The sequence below is a fragment of the Prionailurus viverrinus genome, chromosome B4, assembly GCF_022837055.1.
Source record: "Prionailurus viverrinus isolate Anna chromosome B4, UM_Priviv_1.0, whole genome shotgun sequence".
In the NCBI taxonomy this organism is placed as follows: domain Eukaryota; kingdom Metazoa; phylum Chordata; class Mammalia; order Carnivora; family Felidae; genus Prionailurus; species Prionailurus viverrinus.
The window spans coordinates 10,834,364-10,859,473 of record NC_062567.1 but is presented as its reverse complement, the minus strand read 5'-3'; the positions used below and the strand labels follow the sequence as shown (position 1 = coordinate 10,859,473).

Sequence of the window (25,110 nt, the reverse complement as noted above, 5' to 3'; positions counted from 1 at the left end):
CAGTTTAGCATTTCTGCTCAGGTCATGATCTCAGGGTTTATGAAATGGAGTGCTGTGTCTGGCTCTGCACTGAGTGTGGAGCCTGCTTGGGATTCTCTCTCTCTCTCTCTCTCTGTCTCTTCCCTTCTCCCTCTCTTTCTTTCTCCCCCATCTCTCTCCCCCTCATGCACTCTCTCTCAAAACATGGAGTAGAAGGAGGGGGAGGAGGAGGAAAATGATCCAGACTGAAACGTAGATAAAAAAGAATGAAAAAGAACATCCGAGAGCCAAGGGGCACTATCACCTGGCCTAATGTATGCATAATGAGGGTGGCAGAGAGGAGGGAACAGCACACTAGTCCAAGAGAAGGATGGGGGCAGCTTCGGGGAGCGGGGGCAGGTGGCCATCTCTTCCCCGCCCCCCCCCCCCCCCCCCCCCCCCCCCGCTGTGCCAGATTTCCATTTGGCCACCAAGCTGACGCCTTGTTTGTAGGGGACAGGGAGGGGGAGGCCTGGGAGGCGCCTTATCAGCCTGATTGTGTGCACTTTGGAAAAGGCTGAGAGCGGGCAGGGGAGACTGAGAAGTGGGAAGGAGCGGGAGCGGGCCTGGGGCATGACTGTGATTTGCAGGGAGGTAGCCGACACTTGTGCACAGCTATTGTGATTTGATTCACTGGGGAGCCGGTGAGAAGGTTAAGGAGGATTTTTATACTTCCTGGGTGAACTATCCCAGAGAGTGATTTATCTTTTGTTTTTGGCTTTGGGAGGTTGGAGAGCTGTGGAGAGTTTAGCTAAGATCCTCTACAACGTTGTTGCGACGGCATCCACCCTGCGGCGTCCACAGGCCCTTGGACAGACGCCAGCCCTCCGGTGAGCGCGTGAGCGCATGCGCTGGCCGTCGCGGGCGAAGGTAAGGTCCCATAGCACTCCCCCACCAGCCCTTGCGTCCCTCCTGCCTCCCCGAGCCTTCCCTCGTGCACCCCTCAGGTGAGACCCGGGTGAAGCCGACCCAAACCCCGCTTTTTTGTTTGAGTTGACCGCTCAGGCCTTAGCGGAAGCGCTGCACCCGCACAGCCCAACAGAGGCCTGCGCTGTGCGTCCGGTCCGCCGCTCCCTCTGCCTGCACCTGGCCTTGACCCCAGCGTGGCGCCCCTAGGCGGGCTGTGGGGCTCCTCCGGGGCCCTCGGTAGTAAACTCCTCCGTTTTAATTTCTCTGGTGGTCTGTTGTTGAACCGAGGCTCGCCACCCCGCAGCTGGGGCCCTCCTTGGGAAATGTTAGTCTAACAAACTCCCAAGAGCCTTCGGTAGTGAATCTCTTTGTTGTGTTCTGTTTTTAAAAATTGCTTGTGGTTTCGTGCCAAACTGTCAGCGAAGCGCGACCTCGTTTAATCCCCACCACAACACCTGGATTACTCTTCTCCCTTCCCCGATAGGTGAGACACAGCTCCCCAGTCTGAGTCTCCAGGCTCCCAAAGCCGCAGGCGGAGGGTTTGATCCGGGTGAGTGGAGTCTACATACAGATGGCGTGATTTGCATTTATGCAAGGCTTAATTGTAAACACCCAGCGGCTGCGTACGTTATTTCTTTGAATGTGCACAGTGATTGGGATCACTTTTCCATTTTGGGGGGTTGATCTCACACTGGGGTTTCTTTGATTCTGACTGTGCTAAGCAGCAACACACAGCCTCCCCCCATGGGGATCACAGCGGGGAGGAGCCGGCCCGGCGGAAATGGAGAGATGGATACACCTGGGAGCCCCCAGGAGGCGGGTGGTGGGCCCTGCGATAGATGCGAGGTGGGGGTGGGCGGTGAACGGAGGGACGGGAGGGAGGGATGGTCTCCGTTCTCGACGTGCGGCAAGTCCCTGCCTCGTTTCTCAGCTGCTTGTTTAAACTTCTAGTCCCAAGCACTGGCCACCGCGGCCCTACACCCAGTTCCAGGCTTTGTGGAGAAAATAAAAGAAGCGTCTGCTAAACATGTGCCTTCTAGGAACTTACACGGAAGGGACGACCCCCAGGCAAAACAGGAGAAAAGTCTGACCATGTGTAATGGTGACCAAGAGCCACATGCTGGCCCCTCAGTATCTGCCATGGGGAAGTTAGAACAGGAAAGCCATTTGTAGGCTTGGGTTATTGGGGAACGTTCCAACTCCACTCTCTAGGAAGAAGCTAGGTGAGCTCTGGAACAAAACTCACAGAAAGGCAAACCACTTCTCTCTCCTGGTTCAACCTCCACGCTTGATGTGTAGGGACCCACTTCTGTTGACCTCTCTGAGGAAGAGGAGAATGCTCTGGCATTAATTTATTCAACAATATTTGTTAAGTGATGAAACATAATTGCTCAACCACTGATTGATTGGCTTTCAGTGAAACCTAGGCACAGGAATTGTATGTACAAAGCGTGAATAGAGCATATTTTTACTTAAAAATATTTTCTAGCTAGAATTTCTGTGCCTGGGCTCCATTGCAAGCCAATAAAAATGTGACAGGTGGCCCCACGGGAGATGAAATGAAACTCTTAGAATGTTCTCTTCCTGTATCAGCTGCCTCAAAGAACTGCCAATCTATTTTTTTTTTTTGTAGATAATTACATATGTTTATTTTTTTTTTAATTTTTTTTTCAACGTTTATTTATTTTTGGGACAGAGAGAGACAGAGCATGAACTGGGGAGGGGCAGAGAGAGAGGGAGACACAGAATCGGAAACAGGCTCCAGGCTCTGAGCCATCGGCCCAGAGCCGGACGCGGTGCTCGAACTCACAGACCGCGAGATCGTGACCTGGCTGAAGTCGGACGCTTAACCGACTGCGCCACCCAGGCGCCCCGATAATTACATATGTTTAAAAAAACACTTGTCTCAGTTCCGTACGTGCAATTACTAACAGCAGGCTTATCTGCCATCGGTTTGGGAAACCACGGCTACAGAAGTCGTCATCAGTAAAATCCTTGAGAGTGCCTCCAAGATCCGTAAGGAGACAGTCTTGTTCCTCTGACGATTCTTTATCTGAGGAATCTGAGGCTGGGCCTTTGGCTTGAAACGTTAACGGCGAAGGCCTGATATTTCCCATAACACGCTTGTTCGGAAACTGAAAACTATTGGAAGGGAAGAGTCATTAAATCATTACGGTTTGAAAGTGGATTTCTTTATCTACAAGTTTCAGGGAGAACTAGGTCTTTGCAAAAGCAGGGAGAAAAACGTTGACTAGTAATTTCAGTGTCATCGTGCCACCAAAATGGCCCTCCGGGCCTCAGATCTGGGGGCAGTGTGGGCCTCTCTCCTGGTGGGGAAGGGAGAGCGAAGGGGAGGAGGATGGGCAGCGGGAACAGTGGAGCCCACTTTAAACGCCACGAGACTTCTGAAATGTGGATGTCACCATCTCCTTGCGAGCCAGAATTCTAGCCTGGCTCCCATCCAGTTACTTTGCTGAAAGTTGATCAAGTTCCCAGCTAACTCGGGATGAAAGAAAACGCACTCAGGGTCAGTATCAGCTCAGAGATACCAGGGACATGGCAGGCGCTGACCAGGAAACATGTCAGAGAAAAGGAGAGGTGATACTGACGGAGATTTGAAGGTCTTGTCATGAGCCAGTAGGATCCATGTCGTTATCCCCACACTTGACCAAAAATCACTGGGTGGGAAAGTAAGGACCTGATTTTTAGTTCCATTTCTCTCCTCACCACTTCCTCATCCAAGGGAAAGGAAAGTACTTGCATGAGGAGTTGGCCTTGACTCAAAGAAATGCATTGATTCTAGCTTCTCTTTTTCCTCTTAGGTCAGTCAGAAAAGCGATGTAGGATCCATACTACCTTTGGGGAAGAAAAACCCGGTTACAACTATTAGCAAAACTCAGGATGAGCCACTGAAAGTGGATGAGAACAAGTATCACGCACAGGGTATTGATCACAAAGTCAAAAGAAAAGTATAAATCAGTTGAATAATAACTAATTTATTTGCGGTTTATATCAGCATAAAAAGTCTTTTTTTTTTTTTTAATTTTTTTTTCAACATTTATTTATTTTTGGGACAGAGAGAGACAGAGCATGAACGGGGGAGGGGCAGAGAGAGAGGGAGACACAGAATCGGAAGCAGGCTCCAGGCTCCGAGCCATCAGCCCAGAGCCCGACGCGGGGCTCGAACTCACGGACCGCGAGATCGTGACCTGGCTGAAGTCGGACGCTTAACCGACTGCGCCACCCAGGCGCCCCAGCATAAAAAGTCTTTTAAGACGGCCTGAAATGGGTGGTTCAGTTGGTTGATGGTCCAACTCTTGATTTTGGCTCGGGTCATGATCCCAGAGTTGTGGGATCGAACCTGCAGTCAACTTGAGCAGGCGTGGAGCCTGCTTAATATTCTCTCTCTCTCTCTCTCTCTCTCTCTCTCTCTCCTCCCCCTCTCCCCCCTCTCCTCCTCCCTCCCCCTCTCCCCCTCTCTCCGTCTCCCTCTCCCACTTCCCCCTCTCTCCTGTGCACGCACGTTCTCTCTCTTAAAAAAAAAAAAAGACCTCCTAAATAATTCAGATGAAAATTTGGTACAGACTTCCACAATGACTGGAAATTAATTTTTGTTTTCTCCCTTAAAGCTAGAAATATCACTATGTCTTTGACAGTGTATGTATCAGCAGTTCTTGCGGTGTGGTCGGGGGAACCCCTGGGGATTCCTGAGACCTTGTCAGGTGGTTAAAGCTATTTTCAGGAAAATACTAAAATATTATTTGCCGATTTTACCCTGATTCTCTTATGGGCGCATAGTTGAGCTTTCCAGAGGCTGTGTGACCTGGGATTTCGTCACCGTTTGAATGTAGAGGCAGAAATGAGAATCTAGCTGCCTTCTAGTAATACATTGAACAGATTTGCAAACCCGTAAAGCAGTGCCACTCTTCTCACGACAGTTTTGGGCGTAAAATATGGTCTTTGACATAAAAAGATATTTATATATAATGGTGTATTAATGTTACCATAAATTAAATGTCTTTAACATGTCTGAGTTTTAATTTCTATATTGACAAACAGGTCCCTTGTAAACAAAAGCTCTCTGAGGTCCTCGATGCTTTTCAAAAGCATTAAAGCACTTCCGTGACCACAACGTTGGTGACCTGCTGGAGGCATTGTCTAGCTACATTTTGTAGGAGATAGGTTATGTTTTGAAAATTCCTGATGGGGGGACGGAAACCCAGTGCCATATTCATTGCTAATGGGATGTAAGTTGCAGGTAATTTGGAAATATGTATCAAGAACTTTAACAATGTGTTAAGCCGAAATCCTGGAAATTTGTCCTGAAAAACCTAGGACTGATATATGCTACATTTTCTACAAAATGTTCATCGAGGTGTTCGTACACCAGAAAAAGATAGAAGTCACTCTTATGTCCACAAAAGGAAATTGATAAAACAAGTCACGAAGTGGTGTATTCTTACAGCAGTAAAAGATGTCCGTGGCAATAGGAAGTGACAAAAAACAAAACAAAACAAAACAAAAAACACCCAGGAAAAGATGTAAAAAGGACTTCATCATGTAAGAAATAATACCGAATCAAATTTTTCAGATATTATCTGGGATAATGGATACTTTTCATTTGTCATCTTTTACTTGACCGTACCTATTGATTGGGGAACCCGCGTGGGTCAGTCGGTTGAATGTTCAGCTCTTGATTTCCTCTCTGGTCATGATCTCACCGTTCGTGAATGTGAGCCCTGCATCAGGCTCTCTGCTGAACAGTGTGGAGACTGCTTGGAATTCTCTCTCTCTCTCTCTCTCTCTCTCTCTCTCTCTCTCTCTCCCTCTCTCTCCCTCCCTCCCTCCCTCTCTCTCTTTCCCTCTCTCCCTCTCCCTCTCCCTCTCTCTCTCTCCCTCTCCCTCTCTCTCTCTCTCTCTCCCTCCCTCTCCCTCTCTCCCTCTCCCCCCACTCTCCCTCTCTCCCTCTCCCCCCACTCTCCCTCTCTCCCTCTCTCTCCCTCCCTCTCTCTCCCTCTCTCTCCCTGTTTCTTTGCCCCTCCCCTGATCTCTCTCTCTCTCAAAATACAAAGTTAAAAATTATTAAACATTTAAAAAGGCAACAGCATAAAATGCAGCAGACTAACTACCTTTTGCAATTTGCAATTGTCAATGGGATCGATTCCTTGATTTCTCTTTCTGTTGCTTCATTATTGGCAGATAGGAATGCAGCTGAGTTCTGTGCATAGATTTTAGATCCTACGACTTTGCTGAATTCGTGGATCAGTTCCAGCAGTTTTTTGGTGGAATCTTTTGGATTTTCCATATAGAGTATCAAGTCATCTGCTACGAGTGAAAGTTTCACCTCCTCCTGGCCGATTTGGATGCCTTTTATTTCTTTGTGTTGTCTGATTGCTGAGGCCAAGACTTCCGATACTGTGTTGAATAACAGTGGTGAGAGTAGACATCGCTGTCATGTTCCTGACCTTAGGGGGAAAACTCTCAGTTTTTCCCCATTGAGGATGATATTAGCAGTGGGTCTTTCATATATGGCTTTTATGATCTTGAGGGATGATCCTTCCAGCTCTACTTTCTTGAGGGTTTTTATCAAGAAAGATGCTGTATTTTGTCAAATGCTTTCTCTGCATCTATTGAGAGGATCATATGGTTCTTGTCCTTTCCTTTATTGATGTGATGTATCACATTGATTGTTTTCATATTGAATCAGCCCTGCATTCAGGTATAAATCTTACTTGGTTGTGGTGAATAATTTTTTTTTTAATGTATTGCTGGATCTGGTTGGCTAGTATCTTGTTGAGGATTTTTGCATTTGTCTTCATCGGGGAAATTGGTCTGTAGTTCTCCTTTTTAGTGGCTTCTTTGTTTGGTTTTCGAATCAAGGTAATGATGGCTTCATAGAATTAGTTTGGAAGTTTTCCTTCCATTTCTATTTTTTGGAACAGCTTCAAAAGAATCGGTGTTAACTTCTGTAAATGTTTGGTAGACTTCTGGACGCGTGGGTGGCTCAGTCTGTTAGGCATCTGACTTCCGCCCAGGTCATGATCCCACACTTTGTGGGTTCAAGCCCTGTGTCAGGCTCTGTGCTGACAGCTCAGAGCCTGGAGCCCGCTTCAGATTCTGTGTCTCCCTCTCTCTCTCTGCACCTCCTCTGCTTGCACTCTGTGTCTCAAGAAATAAATAAACACTAAGGAAAAAAAAAATTAAGTGTTTGGTAGAATTCCCCCGGAAGCCATCCAATCCTGGACTTTTTGGGGAGATTTTTGCTTAATAATTTGATTTCTTTACTGGTTAAGGGTCTGTTCAAATTTTCTATTTCTTCTTGTTTCAGTTTTGGTAGGTATATGTTTCTAGGAATTTGTCCATTTTTTACAGATTGCCTAATTTATTGGCATATAATTGCTGATAATATTCTCTTATTATCGTTTGTATTTCTGCAGTGTTGGGTTGTGATCTCTCCTGTTCTTGATTTTATTTATTTGTGTTCTTTCCTTTTTCTTTTTGATCCAACTGGCTAGGGGGTTAATAATTTTGTTAATTCTTTCAAAGAACCAGCTCCTGGTTTCGTTGAACTGTTCTACTGTTGTTGTTGTTGTTTGTTTGTTTTAAATTGCAATAGCATTGATTTCTGCCCTAATCGTTATTATTTACCTTCTTCTGCTGGTTTTGGGTTTTATTTTCTCTTCTTTTTCCAGCTCTTTAAGGTGTAAGGTTAGGTTGTGTATCTGAGACCTTTCTTTCTTCCTTCTTTAGGAAGGCCTGGATTGGTGTATACTTCCCTCTTATGACCACCTTTGCTGTGTCCCAGAGGTTTTGGGTTGTGGTGTTATCATTTTCATTGGCTTTCATGTACTTTTCAATTTCCTCTTTAACTTCTTGATTAGCCCATTCATTCTTTAGTAGGATGATCTTTAGTCTCCATGTATTTGTTGTCTTGCCAAATTTTTTCTTGTGGTTGATTTCGAGTTTCATAGCATTGTGGTCTGAAAATATGCATATGATCTTGATCTTTTTGTACTTGTTGAGGGCTGATTTGTGTCCCAGTACGTGATCTATTCTGGAGAATGTTCCATGTGCACTGGAGAAGAATGTATATTCTGCTGCTTTAGGAGGGAATGTTCTGAGTATATCTGTTAAGTCCATCTGGTCCAGTGTGTCATTCAAAGCCATTGTTTCCTTGTTGATTTTCTGCTTAGATGATCAGTTCATTGTTGTAAGGGGCTGTTGAAGTCCCCTACTATTTTGGTATTAGTCTCAATGAGTTTCTTTCCATTTGTGATTAATTGGTTTATATATTTGCGTTCTTTCACGTTGGGGACATAAATGTTTACAATTGTTAGGTCTTCTTGGTGAATAGACCCCTTAATTATGATATAATGCCCTTCTTTGTCTCTTGTTACAGTCTTTATTTTAAAACCTAGATTGTCTGATATAAGTATGGCTACTGTGGTTTTCTTTTGGGAGCCATTAGCATGATAGATGGTTCTCCACCCCCTTACTTTCAATCTGAAAGTGTCTTTAGGTCTAAAATGGATATCTTGTAAACAGTATATAGCTGGATCTTGTTTTCTTATCCATTCTGTTACCCTATGTCTTTTGATTGGAGCATTTAGTCCATTGACAGTCCATTAATATTAAAGATATTAATTTATTGCCATTATGTTGCCTGTAGAGTTGGAGTTCTGGTGATGTTCTCTGGTCCTTTCTAGCCTTTGTTGCTTTTGGTCTTTTTTGTTTTGTTTCATCTTTTCTCCCCTCAGAGAGTCCCCCTTAAAATTTCTTGCAAGGCTGGTTTAGTGGTCATGAACTCCTTTAGTTTTTATTTGTCTGGGAAACTCTTGATCTCTCCTGTTTTGAATGACATCCTTGCTGGATAAAGAATTCTTGGCTGCATATTTTTCCAACTCAGCATATTGAATTTATCCTGCCACTCCTTTCTGGCCTGCCAAATTTCTGTGGACAGGTCTGTTGTGAACCTGTCTTCCCTTGTAGGTGAAGGACTTTTTTTTCTGTTGCTGCTTTCATGATTCTTCCCTTGTCTGTGTATTTTATGAATTTGACTGTGATATGCCTTGTTGATGGTCAGTTTCTGTTGAATCTAATGGGAGTTTTTGTGTTTCCTGGATTTTGATGTCTGTGTCTTTCCCCAGGTTAGGAAAGTTTTCAGTTATGATTCACTCACATAAATCTTCTATCCCTTTTTCTCTCTCTTCATCTTCTGGGACCCCTATGATTCAGATGTTATTCTTTTTTAATGAGTGACCTAGTTCTCTAATTCTTATATTTGCTCTTTTGCCTTGGTTTCCCTCTTTTTTTTCTGCTTCGTTATCCTCCATAAGTTTGTCCTCTATTTCGCTGATTTGCTGCATCCCTCCTGCCGCTATGGCATCTATTCGAGATTGCATCTCAGTTATAGTATTTTTAATTTCATCCTGACTATCTTTTACTTCTTTTATCTCTGCAGAAAGGGATTCTAATCTATTTTCAGCCCCAGCTAGTATTCTTATTATCGTGATTCTAAATTCTGGTTCAGACATCTTGCTTGTATCTGTGTTAAGTCCCTGGCTGTCACTTCTTCCTGTTGTTTCTCTTGGGGTGAGTTCCTTCATTTCATCATTTTGGGGGAAAAAAAAGAATAAAATAAAAAATTTTTAATTAAAAAATTAAAAACAACACACAAAAAAATCAAATAAAGGATGCTAGACCGTAGGTGTGTTTTGGTCTGGTTGTTGAAAGAAGCTTGGTAGAATAGAGAAAAAAGGAAAAGAAAAGAAAAATAGGGGGAAAGAAGTAAGAAAATGTAAAATTTTAAAAAATGAATACAATAAAAAAGAATAAAGTGAAATGATGAAAGTAAAATAGAATAAAAAGACTTACCCAAAAATAAAAAATATAGTAGAAAAAATTAAAGAAAAATCTTTTTTATAAAAACGGAAAATAAAAATAATTTTTTCCTTTACTGTATCCAAGAATAAAAAAATAAAAGAAAAAAAATTGAATAGATGGACCAATGAACAGAATGAAATATGACTGAAATTACATCCAGTTTCCCTTAGAAGTCAGATTATGAAGGACTTTATAGTCCATAAACCAAGCAGGCGGAGAGACTTGTGGTGTTCCTCTAGAGCGCAATTGGCATAGTTGGGTGGGGCGTAGTGTGCTGCTTAATTTACTGGGGTGGATCGTTGTGGCCCGTGTACACAAGTATGCACATGCTCAGGAGAGGTGAGAATGGCTCACCAAGATACCCAGTCTCTAGCATCAGATCTTTGTGCTCTTGGCCACTGGCAATCAAGCACCCCTCCTTTGTCTCCGGCTTTCATCCACTCCCCACTTCTACACTGTCCTCAATCAAGCCATCAGCCTGCCAGGTGGCACCTCCCTCCTGAATTTTATCTCAGATGGGGCTGCAGATGTCCAGAGACTTCAGCTGGGTGCCAGCCTGCTCCAGAAAAAGTTCGTGTGATCTTGTAGCAGCAGCATTTCAGAGATTAGGTAAATCCCAACACACATCTGGGGCCAGGCTTCACTGCCCCTTAACATTTTGTTCTCTTAACCCTGTTCCCCAGGGTCTGCTTGGACCTTTGCCTGTGGGGAGGTCACACAGCCTGTACCAAATGTCCTCTCAACAGGGGAACTGCCTCTCCCTGTTTGGCCTGGGGACCCCTCGAACCTCGCTGTCTGCTCCTGGGGATTTACCCTTCCCACCAGAGCTCTGCCAGGTATAGAGCTGCAGAGTTTCAGACTCTGCAGTCTCCTGTTGACAGAGTCCTAATGGTATTTAAACCTTCTCCTTTCTCCTTTCTTTCTTTCTTATTCATCCCTTGTGGGTGTTTGCATCTCATTCTTTCTCTCCAGTTGCTTTCAAGGGTAGTAGTTTTCCTGTACTCTCCCTGCTGTCTCCATCCTCTCTCCATAAGCAAAAACTGCTCCCTACCCTCCACAGCTTCTCTCTTCCCCAGGTCACCTCTCTGTGCCACATACCTGCTGAGTTCTGTGGCTCAAGTTATGCAAATTGTTGTGTTAATCCTCTGATCAGTTTTCTAGGTATACAAGATAGTTTCATATTGGTCTAGCTGCATTTCAGGGACAAGAGAAGCAGAAAACTTCCATGCTACTCCGCCATTTTGGCTCCTCCCCCTCCTGATGCAAGGGAAGCAAAAGCAGAAATAAACTACTGGGATTTCATCAAAATAAAAAGCCTCTGCATAGTGAAGGAAACAATCAGCCAAACTAAAAGGCAACCTTCAGAATGGGAGAAAATATTTGCAAATGACATATCTGAGAAAGGGTTAGTATCCAAAATACATAGAGTTTATAAAATTCAACACCCAAAAAACAAATAATCTAGTTAAAAAATTGGCAGAAGACATGGATAGACATTTTTCCGAAGAAGACATGCAGATGGCTAACCACGTGAAAAGTTGCTCAACATCATTCAGCAGGGAAATACAAATCAAAACTACAATAGGGTATCACCTCGCACCAGTCAAAATGGCTAAAATTGACAACAAGAAACAACAGGTGTTGGTGAGGATCTGGAGAAAGGGGAACCCTCTTACACTGTTGCTGGGAATGCAAACTGGTACATCCACTCTGGAAAACACTGTGGAGGTTCCTCAAAAAGTTAAAAATAGAACTACCCTATGACCCAGCAATTGTACTACTTGGTATTTATCCAAAGGATACAAAAACATTCACTCCAATGTTTATAGAAGCATCATCAACAATAGCCAAATTATGGAAAGAACCCAAATGTCCATTGACATAGGGTGGGTAAAGGAGATGTGGTACACACACACACAATGGAATATTACTCGGCCATAAAAAGGAATGAAATCTTGCCATTTGCAGTGATGTGGATGGAGCTAGAGAGTATAATGCTAAGTGAAATAAGTCAGTCAGAGAAAGACAAATACCATATGATTTCACTCATATGTGGAATTTAAGAAACAAAACAAATGTACATAGGGTGAAGAGAAAGAGAGGCAAACCAAGAAAGAGACAGTTAGCTATAGAGCACAAACTGATGGTTACCAGAGGGGAGGGGGATACGGGGATGGGTGAAATAGGTGATGGGGATTAAGGAAGGTGCTTGTTGTAATGAGCACGAGGTGTTGTATGGAAGGTGTTGAATCACTAAGTTCTATACCTAAAACCAATATTACACTGTATGTTTAACTGGAATTGAAATAAAAACTTGGAAAGAAAAAAGATGTCATGTGTTTAGGAACAAAATAAAATGTAAAAAAAAAAACCCACCTACAAAGCAGAAGAAAACTTAATACAAACACTCCAACATGAATTGGGTTTAATCAAACAAATTGTAGAAATGTGAGAATGCCATAACTCATAAATTTAAAATTCTGAACAGAAATATATAAACAGTTGCAAAAAGCTGATAGGATACTGGAAAGAAATGGGATAAAAAGGGTCTCCTTTTCTCCACATCCTCACCAACACTTGTTATTTCTTGTCTTTTGATAATAACTGCTCCGACAGGTGTGAAATGATCTCTTATTTTGGTTCTGATTTCCATTCCCTTGATGAGTGATGTTGAGTATCTTTTCATGTGTCTGTTTGCCATCTGGATGTCTTCTTTGGAAAAATGTCTGTTCAGGTTCTCTGCCCATTTTTATTTTTATTTATTTATTTATTTATTTATTTATTTATTTATTTATTTATTTTAATTTTTTTTTCAACGTTTATTTATTTTTTTTGGGACAGAGAGAGACAGAGCATGAACGGGGGAGGGGCAGAGAGAGAGGGAGACACAGAATCGGAAACAGGCTCCAGGCTCTGAGCCATCAGCCCAGAGCCCGACGCGGGGCTCGAACTCACGGACCCCGAGATCGTGACCTGGTTGAAGTCGGACCCTCAACCGACTGCGCCACCCAGGCGCCCCTCTCTGCCCATTTTTAAATTTGATTTTTTTTTTTTTGCTTTTGCCTATTTTTTTGAAATTGGATTTTTTAAATGTTCTTTGTTTTTATTTTTACCATTCAGTTGTATGAATTCCTTATATAGTTTGGATATTAACCCCTATTGGATGTCTGGTTTGCAAATATTTTATCCCATTCAGTAGGTTGCCTTTTCATTTTGCTGATTGTTTCCTTTGTTGTGCAGAAGTTTTTTTGTTTGATGTTTCTGTTATTCTTTGAGTGTCACATATAAAAAAAATCATCACCAACACCAAGGTCTAGGGCTTTCTCTCTTCTTCTAGGATATTTATGATTGCAGGTCCTATATTTAAGTCTTTAATCTATTTTCAGTTAATTTTGGTGAGTGATGGGTCTACTTTGATTTTTATGCACATGGATATCCAATTTTGCCAGCACCATTTATTGAAGAGACTGTCTACTCTCCATTAAGTGTTCTTGGCCTCCTTGTCAAATATTTCAAATACTAGTTGACCACATATGCATGAGCTTATTTCTGGGCTCTTGATTATATTCCGTTGGTTTATGTGCTTGTTTTTATGCCAATACCATTTGTTTTGGTTACTATAAATAATTTCTGGGATGTAATATACAGCAGGGTGACTGTAGTTAAGAATACTTTATTTGAAAGTTGCTAAGAGAATAGATCTTAAAAATTGTTATAGAAAAAAATTAGAATTGTATGAGGTGATAGATGTTAACTAAACTTAGTATAGTAATCATTTTGCAACATAAACCATTATGTTGTTCACCTTAAACTTACACAATGTTACATGTCAATTACATCTCAATAAAACTAGAAAAAAATAAAATCAGAATAATTACATGCACAGATGGGCAAAAAAAAAATCCCTCAAAATTGGACAGTAACAATATTGCCAAGGATATAGAGCAGTAATGATTTTCATATACTGTTTTGGCAGTGTAAATCTTTGCCATCCCTTTGGAGAACAATTTGGCAATATTTTATAGAGTTGAAGACATTCATACCCTACCCTCCACAAATTCCACTCCTTGATGTAGACTTTTTTACACATGTATGTAAGAAGACATGTATGTTCATAGAAGCATTGTTACTAATAGCAAAACAATGAAAATGACCTTAATCCCTGTAAAGAATACAGGGAGTTATAGTACACATAAATTGTATTATAGTCACACAATAGAATACAGTAGTTAAAAATCAACAAAGTAGAGATACATATATCCGCATGATGAATCTCAAAAAAGCAAATTGAGAAAAACAACTTTATATATGATACACATAAATAAAGTTAGAAATGTGTGAGATGATACTGTATCTGGTTTCGGTCGGTATTTGAGGAGGCCAAAAGCAGGGAAAGAGGAGACGCAATTGGAGAGGGAGTAAGTACCTGAAGACCTCACTTGTAATGTCTTATTCTTTAAGGGGAGCAGTGGATATGGTTAAGTTTGTGGCATTATTCTTTATACATTTTTATGTTAACTATTTAAAAATGTATTTAAAGGAGCAGCTTTTAGTTGTCTATACTGAACCTGTTGTCTATACTGAACCTGTTGTCTATACTGAAACTGTTGTCTATATATATATATATATATATATATATAGTTGTCTATACTGTATACAGTATGCTGTATACAGTATAGTTGTCTATACTGAAACTGTTCAGCTGCTGCTGAACAACCTCATATGAAAGTGTTTTTAATCATTAAAAAATATTTATACACTAATAACTGGGCTCTCTCTTCCAGTGAATGGATTTTTTTTTTTCTGGTATCAGAGTCATGGCTGGCAAGTAGAAAGAGATGACCTTGGTAATGAGGTACCTTGGTAAATGAGGGAACACAGAGGTGTGGGGTTGGGAAGGCAGCATTTCCAGGGGAGGGAAAACCACCTTTGGCAAGTGGAAGTGTCTAATGGCAAAAATAAAGAAGGGGCTGAAGATAAGCAACATGGTTATAATAGAGAATCCAAATACACAATCCCCAACCATACAAACAAAATGCCATTTATTTTTTTAAAAACTGCACAGAAGAGGGCACTCTTGATCCAAGAAATAGAGTAAGCAACCAAACACCTTGGTCCCAGTAGAATGATCTGTTATTGCTGGTCAGGAAGTCAACACACTTTATCATAAGCAAGAATAAACGTAATACACAGAGTACAGAAAGTATAAATCAAGCTTTTTCAGCTTATGAAAATGCTATTTTTTTCTTTTAATTTTTTTTCAATGTTTACTTATTTTTGAGAGAAAGGATAGACAGAGCATGAGCAGGGGATGTTTCCCTCTCTCTAGAGAAACACAGAATCTGAAGCAGGCCCGAGGCTCCAAGCTGTCCGCACAGAGCCTGACGCGGGGCTTGAACCCACGAACATGAGATCATGACCTGAGCCGAAGTCAGACACTTAACTGACTGAGCCACCCAGGCGCCCCATGAAAATGCTATTTAAACTCACAAGGCAGAAGATAACTTAATACAGCACTGCAACATGAATTAAGTTTAATCCAACAAATTATAGAAATGCAAGAACACTGTAACTCACAAATGTAAAATTCTGAATAGAAATAGTTGCAAAAAGAGCTGGCAGAATACTGGAAAGAAATTGAGTAAAAAGACAATTATTTCAAAAGTGACTACAAGTAAATTATGAGATAATAGATGCAAAGTATTTAAATGGATACAAATGACAGGAATAAAAGAGCTAATAACTACCATTTGAAATTATTACCTATGCAAATTTCACTGAAATAAAATATGAAACAGTGTACCAAAATAATCTATCCTAGGACCCAGAATATTAGAATTTAAAGGTTAAAAAAAATTAAAACCCTCTGGACCTGCAGACAAGGTAACAAGTCATTTATAGAGGAAAGTAAGTCAGAATGGTGTTGGAACTTTTTAATAACAAAATACGAAGCAAGAAAACAGTAAAGCAAAATTTTCAAGGAACTTGGGGAATGCAGATACAACAATAATTTATCTCCTGTATCAAAGTAGTCCTACAGATGCAAGAACTTACAAAATACTGTAATTGTGTACCTTGCCCGAGTAATCTATTAATCAAGAGTCAGCAAACTATAGCCTACCAGTCTGGTCAAACAGCTGCCATCTGTTTTTGTAAATAAAGTTTTACTGGAACACAGCCATCCTCCGTTTGTATGTATTATGTGTGACTGTTACGTGCAACACCAGCAATGTTGAATTGTTACAATAGGGACTGTATGGCCCACGGAACTACAGACATTTACTTTCTGGCCCTTCACAGAAATTTGCCATTTACTATACTAGAAGCTGAACTTCATCCAACCAAGGGATGATTGTGGAAATTTGACAAAAGGACTGGTAGGGAGCTTAGAATGTTTTTAATTGCAGTTCTAAGATTACAGAAAGGCGGGGGGGGGGGTGGATTAGGGTGGAAGATCAATATATAAGTGAATGTTCTGATAAAGTAGAAATAAAACAACTTGGTTTTTTTAGAGTTTATTTATTTTGAGAGAGAGAGACAGAAACATAGAATGAGCAGTGGAGGGGCAGAGATAGAAGGAGAGAGAGAGAAGCCCAAGCAGGCTCCATACTGCCAAGGCAGAGCCTGACTTGAGGCTTAAACCCACAAACCGTGAGATCATGACCTGAGCCGAAACTAAGAGTTGGACAAATGACTGAGCCACCCAGGCACCCCAAAACATCTTGTTTTTAAATGCAAGAAGGAAGCAAAGGGAAAATAGAGTAAGTTTACTGATTTCATATAGATAATAGATGTGTGTCTAAGCATATTAAACCTGACCAAGCAAAGAGTAGAAGCCTAATTAAGGAATTAGAAGGCTGAGGAAATTATATCAAGTGTGAAGGTAACTGCTAGGACAAAGCTATAAACATTCCTAAATAACAAAAGATTCAAAAAAAAATAAAAGAGAGAGAAAAACAGTTCTACCACATAGTGAAAACACAAGATAAAGATGACAGAATAATATGATTGATCAGAGACCAGACGTGCTGTTGTAACAATAAATGTAAATGGGCTCAAACCACCTATTCAAAGAAAAAGATCTTTAGACTGCCATGCAAAGCAAAATCAAACTCTGTGCTATGTACAAGAGACAATAGCAAAAGTCAGAAGGAAATGGAAGTATGCTGTTGTAAGGTTCTTAAATTTTACCTAAAACTGAACAGCACATTAAAAGGATCATACACTATGATCAAGGGGGATTTATCCCCAGGATGCAGTGATGATTCAATATATGGAAATAAGTCAGTATGATACACCACATCAACAGAACGAAGAATAAACCAAGTGATCATCTCAATCGATGCACAAAAAGCATTTGACATCCTTTCATTATAAAGATTCTGAACACATTAGGTATAGAAGGATCGTACCTCAACATGATAAAGGCCATGTATGACAGGCTCACAGCTAATATCAGACTTAACAGTGAAAAGGTAAAAGCTTTTCCTCTTAGATCAGGAACAAGACAAGGATGCCCACTCTTGTCATTCTATTCAAAATAGTTCTGGTGTCCTAGCCAGAGCAGCTAGGCAGAAAAAAGGAGATAAAAGACATTGAAATTGGAAAGGAAGAAGTAAAATTGTCTGTTTTCAAATAACATGATCTTATATACAGAAAACCCTAAAGACTCTACCAAAAAAACTCTTGGAACTCAGAAAAGCTGCAGGACATGTAAAAACCAGTTGTGTTTCTATACCCTGGCAACATACTATCCAAAAAAGAAATTAAAAAAACAATCCCACTTACAGAATAAAAAACAAAGTGCTTAGGAATAAATTTAACCAAGAATACAATTTGAAGATAGACTGTGATAAGTTAAAAAAAATGCATATTGTAAATTCTAAAGCAACCACTAAAACAATAAAACAAAAACATATGGCAATAGTGGAGATACACAGAATATTTTTTAAAATAGTCTATTAATTCAGGGAACCTGGGTGGCTCAGTTGGCTAAAATAGCCTATTAATTCAAAATTAAAGGAGAAAACAGGTAAAATGGAACAAATCACAGAAGGGGCAAAGTGAAAATAATTGTAGATTCAATTTAACCACATCAACCATTAAATGAAAAACAAGTGCAGGGTTAGAATGCCATCTCCTGAAAAGCCCTTCTAGCTCAAGTGATAATAACAGAATAAAGTGACAGAATTTAGTACTTTAGAAATATAAAAATCACTTATTAAAGAGCAATCTTGAGTGCCTATTATTTGCTATCAATAAGGAAATTTCTTTACATGTTTCAGATTCCTATACATGTGTGTCATTTGATCATATAAATCACTTAGATGGTAATGCAAATTAACATACCTTCCAGTGAATCATGAATCTTTTGGCTCCATTTGGCAAAATAAAGGGAGTTTACCTCCTGCCCAGGAAAAGCAAATCTGCTTAAAAATTGCATCACTGTTTTGGTATAAGTAGTTCATACCTTTTTCATTATTAGGGAGAAAATGCAAATGTATATAACATTACATACATCAAGTAACCTGTCTGAACTCCATTGGGTACGTTTTAATGGAAATCTTTATTATGTGGAAAATGTGTTCAAGTATAAAGTGATTGCTAGTTTTTCCGAAAAGAAAGGCTAAAAAAGTTTTTATGGGCTTGATTTTGACAATTTGAATATATAAACTTTTAGGGATGTAGATGAAATAGTTAAGTATCCATAACATTTAGTAAGTACATTTCATATGCACATTTAAAGTGATATGAATGTTAATTTAGAAATCACCTTTAGGGGGCACCTGGGTGGCTTAGTTAAGCATCCAACTTTGGTTCAGGTCATGATCTTACAGTTCATGAGTTCAAGTCCCGTGTCTGAGTTTAAGCCCTGTGTCAGGCTCTGTGCTGACAGCTCAGGGTCTGGAGAATGCTTCAGATTCTGCATCTCCTTTGCTCTCTGCTCCTCCCTGACTCATGCTCTATCTCTCTGTCTCTCAAAAATTAAAAAAAAAGAAAGAAATCGCCTTTCAGGGAATATTTTTATCTAAATAGTTCACAGCAGCTTCAATCTCAGTGACTTCATGATCACTAGGGACACTATGCACATCATCTTCAGATTTTCCTGAGCACACAGTTTTTACTCCTTCTGAGTATTAGATAAATGCAGCTTCTTCATATACATATAATGTTGGCATTGGAAAACTTTCCCCAACATCCAAGTATCCATTGTAGGAACGCAGACAATACTGACTCCATCTTTGGCCCGCCATTTTGTTCATGTTTGCTCAGTGACCCCTCTTAGAGGCCCCTTGGAGATTAATACATACCTGAGAAATGCCCATGAAGGCTGAGATTAGGGGAGGCTTGTTTTGGCCTTACATGAATTTGTTAAAGGTAACACCTGTTCTCCTTCCTGATGAGCAGGTGGTGACCAAGATCTAGTTAAAGGTTTGCTGTCAGTTAGATGCACGCAAGCCCTTTGAGGTGCATGTGAACCCTTTGATCTCATGACAGTGCCCTTCTACATGTCCTCTTGCTCTACATAATCTCTGGACTAAGGTCTGGATTTTGCGAAGAATAGCTGTGCACCTGCTGTAGATCATTGCCCACCTGATGCCCTGTCAGTAGTTTACCCTGAATAAAATTTTGTGTAAATTGCTTTTTGGTCTCAAAGTGCCTTCTCAGTTCGGGGGATATTTAGTTCATCCCCGACTTCTAACATCCATTCAGCTAGTATTACAATTCAACTTATATGTATAGATTTGTATTCTCCACAATTTTAACACTTGCTATGAGGCTTTCAAATTGATCATGAATTATTTACAAATATATATAGTCTTTGCAAATGTGAGGTCATCAACCCTAGAGTAATGACTGTTTTGCTTCTTTTTGCATTTTTTGGTATTAGCTTTGTCAGTTGATCTCTATAAGCAACCAAAACTAACACCGATTGAGAGCCTTTTAGGGTAACATGTGTTTTCTAAAGAGGACTTTGTTTTTCGTGGTAAAATAATTGAGAGAATACTAATAATATGAGAGACTTCATAGGAATGTAAGCACAAGTTAAAATCTTTTTGGGGGAAAGATAATTAAAAAAAAATTTTTTTTTACATTTATTTATTTTTGAGAGACAGAGACAGAGCACATGTGGGGGAGGGGCAGAGAGAGAAGGAGACACACAATCCGAAGCAGGCTCCAGGCTCCGAGCTGTCAGCACAGAGCCTGACGCAGGGCTTGAACTCACAAACTGCGAGATCATGACCTGAGCTGAAGTCTGATGCTCAACCGACTGAGCCACCCAGGCGCCCCATGGGGGAAAGATAATTTTTGAAGAAAAACTCCTTGCCTTCTATTTGGGTGCTTCTCTTAATAGTTGCTAATTTAAAGATTAAAAACAAAGGGACTAATTAAAATTTTTCTTTTGAGGACTATTTGTACTTAGAGCCACCTTCCCACTAACCAACCCCATTGTCAACAAACTCATTGACAATAGATCAGCATTAAATGAGAGTTTCATAGGTATCTACCATTTTCTTGGTAGGAAAACACTGGAGTCATCTTTTTTTTTTTTTTTTTTTTAATTTTTTTTTCTACATTTACTTATTTTTTGGGACAGAGAGAGACAGAGCATGAACGGGGGAGGGGCAGAGAGAGAGGGAGACACAGAATCGGAAACAGGCTCCAGGCTCTGAGCCATCAGCCCAGAGCCCGACGTGGGGCTCGAACTCATGGACCACGAGATCGTGACCTGGCTGAAGTCGGACGCTTAACCGACTGCGCCACCCAGGCGCCCCTGGAGTCATCTTTTAAGCAGTGAAGAACCTTAGTAGAGCATACCACAGTTTGGTAAAAACTACACAGCAAATGAGTTACTTTTCTGAATATCATTCTTTTTTGGCCATTGAAGAGTCTAGAAAAATCCATTGAATTCAGCATTTCTTTAAAAATAATTCCAGGGGTGCCTGGGTGGCTCAGTCAGTGAAGCACCTGACTCTGGATTTCAGCTCAGGTCACAATCTCATAGTTCCTGAGTTCGAGCCTTGCATCAGGTTCCATGGTGAAAGCTTTGAGCCTGTTTGGCATTCTCCTTCTCTCTGCCCCTCCCCAACTTGCTCGATGCACTCTCTCTCTTTCTTTCAAAAATACATAAATAGACGTAAAAAAAAAATTCCATATTTTTAAAGTCTAGGAGCCCTACTTCAATCTATGTAAAGTATTTTCATCCTAACAAATATGTTAGGACAAGAGTGGGTATAGGTTTTGCAGTACCTGAAGCCTCTGTAATTTGCGGATGTGGGGGAATTCTTTAAGAAAAAGAATACAAATTTGTGAATACAAAATTAAATGCAGAACCTTTGATAATTAGTTTCAAGGTAAAAACCATCTTCCTTTGGGTTGGGAATGGGGGTGGGAGCTGCCTTTCGCTTAGAGTGATGTCAGTCTCAGTGCGTCCTCAGAGCCTGCTGATGGGATACCTGGAATGCACAGCAAACCCATGGCCAAGATCTTGTAAGAAGCTTGAGGTTGGGAGGTGGTTCCTGTGGCTGCTGAGCCTAGACAGTTAGTAGAACTGCTCTCTCTTGAGTTCTTGACTGACTGCCTACCATCCATTCATCCAACGTCTTCTCTCTACCTAGAGACAGAATCAAAGGCCAATAAAGACTGACTTTGCCTAGGGTGGCCAATCCTCTAGGTAGAACCCTTCTACCTGAACTTGCTTTCTCTTTATCTTCTCCCTCTTCACTTTTGGGTTAAATTATAGAATTCTAAAAATTCTATAGAATTGAGACTGATCAGAGAAATCACTTAATCCACTCTAGCAACCTAGTGACTAAGGCTGTAGCAACAAAGAGACCTGAGTTTAAGTCCTGGCTACACGCTGTCGATGTGATATTACCATAAATGAGTGCCTTAAAGTCTGGATGTCTTCACCTGTTAAACAAGGATAGTAAGAATGTCTTCCCCAGGTGCCTGGGTGGCTCAGTCAGTTAAGCCTCTGACTCTCCGTTTCGGCTCAAGTCATCATCTCACAGTTTGTGGGATCGAGTGCCCCAGGTTGGGCTCTGTGCCGACAGCGTGAAGCCTGCTTGGGATTCTCTCTCTCCCTCTCTGCCCCTCCCCTGCTCATGCTATTTCTCTCTCTCTCTCAAAATAAGTAAATAAAAATTTTTTAAAAATGTCTTCCCTACACTTGTGTTAAAGGTATCAAAAATGCTGAGAATGGTTTTAGGCACACACTAAACAAAATGTTATTATTTGACAGTTGAGGAAACTGAGACTCTCGGATGTTAAGTCACTTGCCCAAGATGACACAACAGTTAGGGGCAAATCAGACATTAAGAGCACAAATTTTATTAATCCTAAAAGCTACTTCTCCACTTGCTGCTTTTCCCATATTCTCAGCATCAACAAACAAATGGACAATGAAGTGGGAGGAAGAGGGAAGCTTTGGGCCAGAGAGTCTGGGACAGTACCTCTTCCTGACTTTGGTGCATAACCTGAACCTTGCTTCCACCTCTCCTAATCCATACAAATGCTTTAGGCAAATCCTGGATTTAGACTTTTATGTTTAAGTCACCACCAAGGTCAGTATCATTTTACATAGTGAGTAGTCAGTGCCATTTGTAATACCTTGAACTTGGGGCAATGGCCACCAAATGGGACTTGTGTGAGAAGTCCCTTTCAGCCTAACAAGACGACCTTACAAAGGCAGAGTGTTGGAGCACCTGGGTTGGAGGAAGAACCAGGTCGTACATGGAGTGGTGTACCTGACCATCCCAGTTTTATCTCTCCTCTCCGTGCTGTGAAGAGATGCTACAGAATTGCTTGTCTCAGCCACCTGTTGGCCAAGCCGAATTAGTACCTCCATGGGGGTCAGCTTTGTGCCCCAAGGGTGACCAGATTTCTTTTTAAATCTGTTGACTGTATTTACTCCTCCACACCCTGTTTAAAAGAAAAATAAGCGGAAGAGGAGAAAGAAAAAGGATTAAAGCAACAGAACTGAGGTAATCCAAGAATAAGGATTCTTATTCAAATATGCCGCAGTTCATATTTGATAACCACTAAGTCCTTGCATTAACCAGACCTCCAGCTAATTTACAGAGGGACAAAGATGCAACATATCTAAACTCTAGCAACCAAACAACCCTGCTGGCAAACCAAGCAGAGAACACTCAATACCCACTAGAGAATTGGGGTAAAAAATGGGTATTTGTTTTTAAAACAGAAATATCTTGGTTTTCTAAGTATTTATAGAGTTGTTCTCTCTTAAATCTTAAGGAAGAAGTAGGAAGTCTAAGAAAGGCCTCACTACAGTGCCAACTTTCCAATTTTGTTAGTTGCAAATGTTCCGAAAAGAGAGGAAATAAGACCTCCCAGACACCAAAAGATCTGTCAGTTGTAAAGGTTTTTATCCAGTTATCTTCCAGGAGCTCCTCGAATCCCAAGAAGTAATCGTGTCAGGGCCACGGTTTACTCAGCTGTAAATCTCAGAAATGTCCCTGGGAGGGGCGTCTGGGTGGCTCAGTCCATTGAGTGTCCAACTCTTGATTTCACCTCAGGTCGTGATCCTGGGGTTGTGGGATCCAGCCCCGCGTGTGCTATGCTCAGGGCTCCTTGCTGAGCCTGGAGCCTGCTTGAGATTCTCTCTCTCTCTGTCTCTCTCTCTCTCTCTCTCTCTCCCTTTGCTCCTCTCCCCTGCTTGTGAGTGCTCACTCTCTCAAATAATGATTAAGAAAACAAAAGAACGAGAAGAAGAAATGTCTTTGGGAGCCAGAGTGTGGTGCCACCAAAGGGACAAAAAGCTTGAACCGAGGAAGGAAGTTCACCGAGATGGGGAAGCCATCTGTCTCTCTGAGGCTCAGTCAAATGGTCCAGAGCTGTCATAGAAACCACCCTCAGAGAAACCTCTTGGATTTCACTGACTGTGTGTGCAAGTACTTCCTTCTTAGGTAATGATAGGAAACGCAGGCCACGGTGGCTCCTTCTAGCAAGGGAAATCGGCAGTCGGGGAACGTTACAAAGCCTCAGTAAAATTAGGCTAAATTCCTTCAGCTCTTTCTCATTGAAGTGGGTAAAACCCTTCTTTCTGATGACATGTCTTTTGACCCCACACAGCTTGTGATTCATGATACTTGGAACGATTAAACATTTACTCAGTGTTCGAGTGTGCTCAACAGACATTTCCTGAGGCCCATGATCAAGGTCCTGGGGGCATTTCTCGACATTATCTCCAGGTAAGAATGGTAGTGACTCTGACCCCAAGAGAAAACTACCAGAAGCATCTACTTGATTGCAGTCCCAGAGGGGAAAAGAGAGGGAATCTGGTAGAGGCAATATTCAAGACGTAATAGTTTGGATGTTTTCAGAACTGATGAATGACATGAGTGCAAATTCCAAGCAGAATAAATTAAAAAGAAATCTGCATATAGATGCATTATAATGAAATTGCAAAACAGTAAAGATGAGGGACAAATATTAAGAGCAGCCAGCAGGGTGAAGAGGTCGGCTTGTCTTGGAAGGAACAGCAGTCAGACTCACAGAAAGCTGGAGGGGGCGTTAAGGATCTCCTAAAGCGCCGAAAGAAAAAGTACCATGTTAGAATTCACAAGGCAACTGTTTTTTCTTTTTGTTTTTTTTTTTTTAGTTTTAATTTTAGTTTTTGAGTAAGCTATAGGCCCAACGTGGGGCTCGAACTCACAGCCCCAAGATCAAGAGTCACATGCTCACTGAGCCAGCCAGGCACCCCTCAAGGCAGCTTTTAAGAAACAGGGTAAAAAATAAAGACATTTTCAGATAATTTAAAAGTAAGTTTATCACCAGGAAGACACTCATTAGATGCAATTAAAAAATTTTTTTTAAATGTTTATTTAGTTTTGAGAGAGAGACAGTGTGAGCAGGGGCGGAGGGAGGGGAAGGGCACAGAGGAAGGGAGACAGAGTCCAAAGCAGGTTCCAGGCCCTGAGCTGTCAGCACAGAGCCCAATGTGGGGCTCAAACCCACAAACCGTGGTACCATGACCTGAGCTGAAGTTGGATGCTTAACTGATGAAGCCACCCAGGCACCCCTCATTAGATGAAATTAAAAAAAAAATTTTTTTTAATGTTTATTTATTTTTGAGAGAGACAGAGACAGAATGCGAGCGGGGGAGGGGCAGAGAGAGAAGGAGACAGAATCGGGAGAAGCCTCCAGGCGCCGAGCTAACAGAGCCTGACACGGGCTTAAACTCGCACACTGTGAGATCATGACCGGAGCCGAAGTCTGACACTTAACCAACTGAGCCACCCAGGCGCCCCCAGACGAAATTGTAAAGGAAAT

The 25,110-nt window shown here is 41.3% G+C and overlaps 1 protein-coding gene across 3 annotated transcripts in view; it reads left to right on the top strand.

The window, feature by feature from the left end:
- Positions 1–745: 745 nt before the first annotated feature.
- The window catches only part of DCLRE1C (DNA cross-link repair 1C), a 93,375-nt gene continuing 69,010 nt past the window's right edge, over positions 746–25,110 (top strand). The window contains exons 1-2 of one of the 3 annotated variants that reach the window (XM_047866544.1): positions 746–888; positions 1,412–1,477. Coding sequence is in view for 1 of the 3 variants with exons in the window: in XM_047866548.1 (XP_047722504.1) it covers positions 23,989–24,029 (41 nt within the window). In the remaining 2 variants the exon portion in view is untranslated. Of the gene's footprint in view, positions 889–1,411; positions 1,478–23,960; positions 24,030–25,110 lie in introns of those variants that run through there. The other 2 variants (XM_047866547.1, XM_047866548.1) reach the window with 2 other exon arrangements.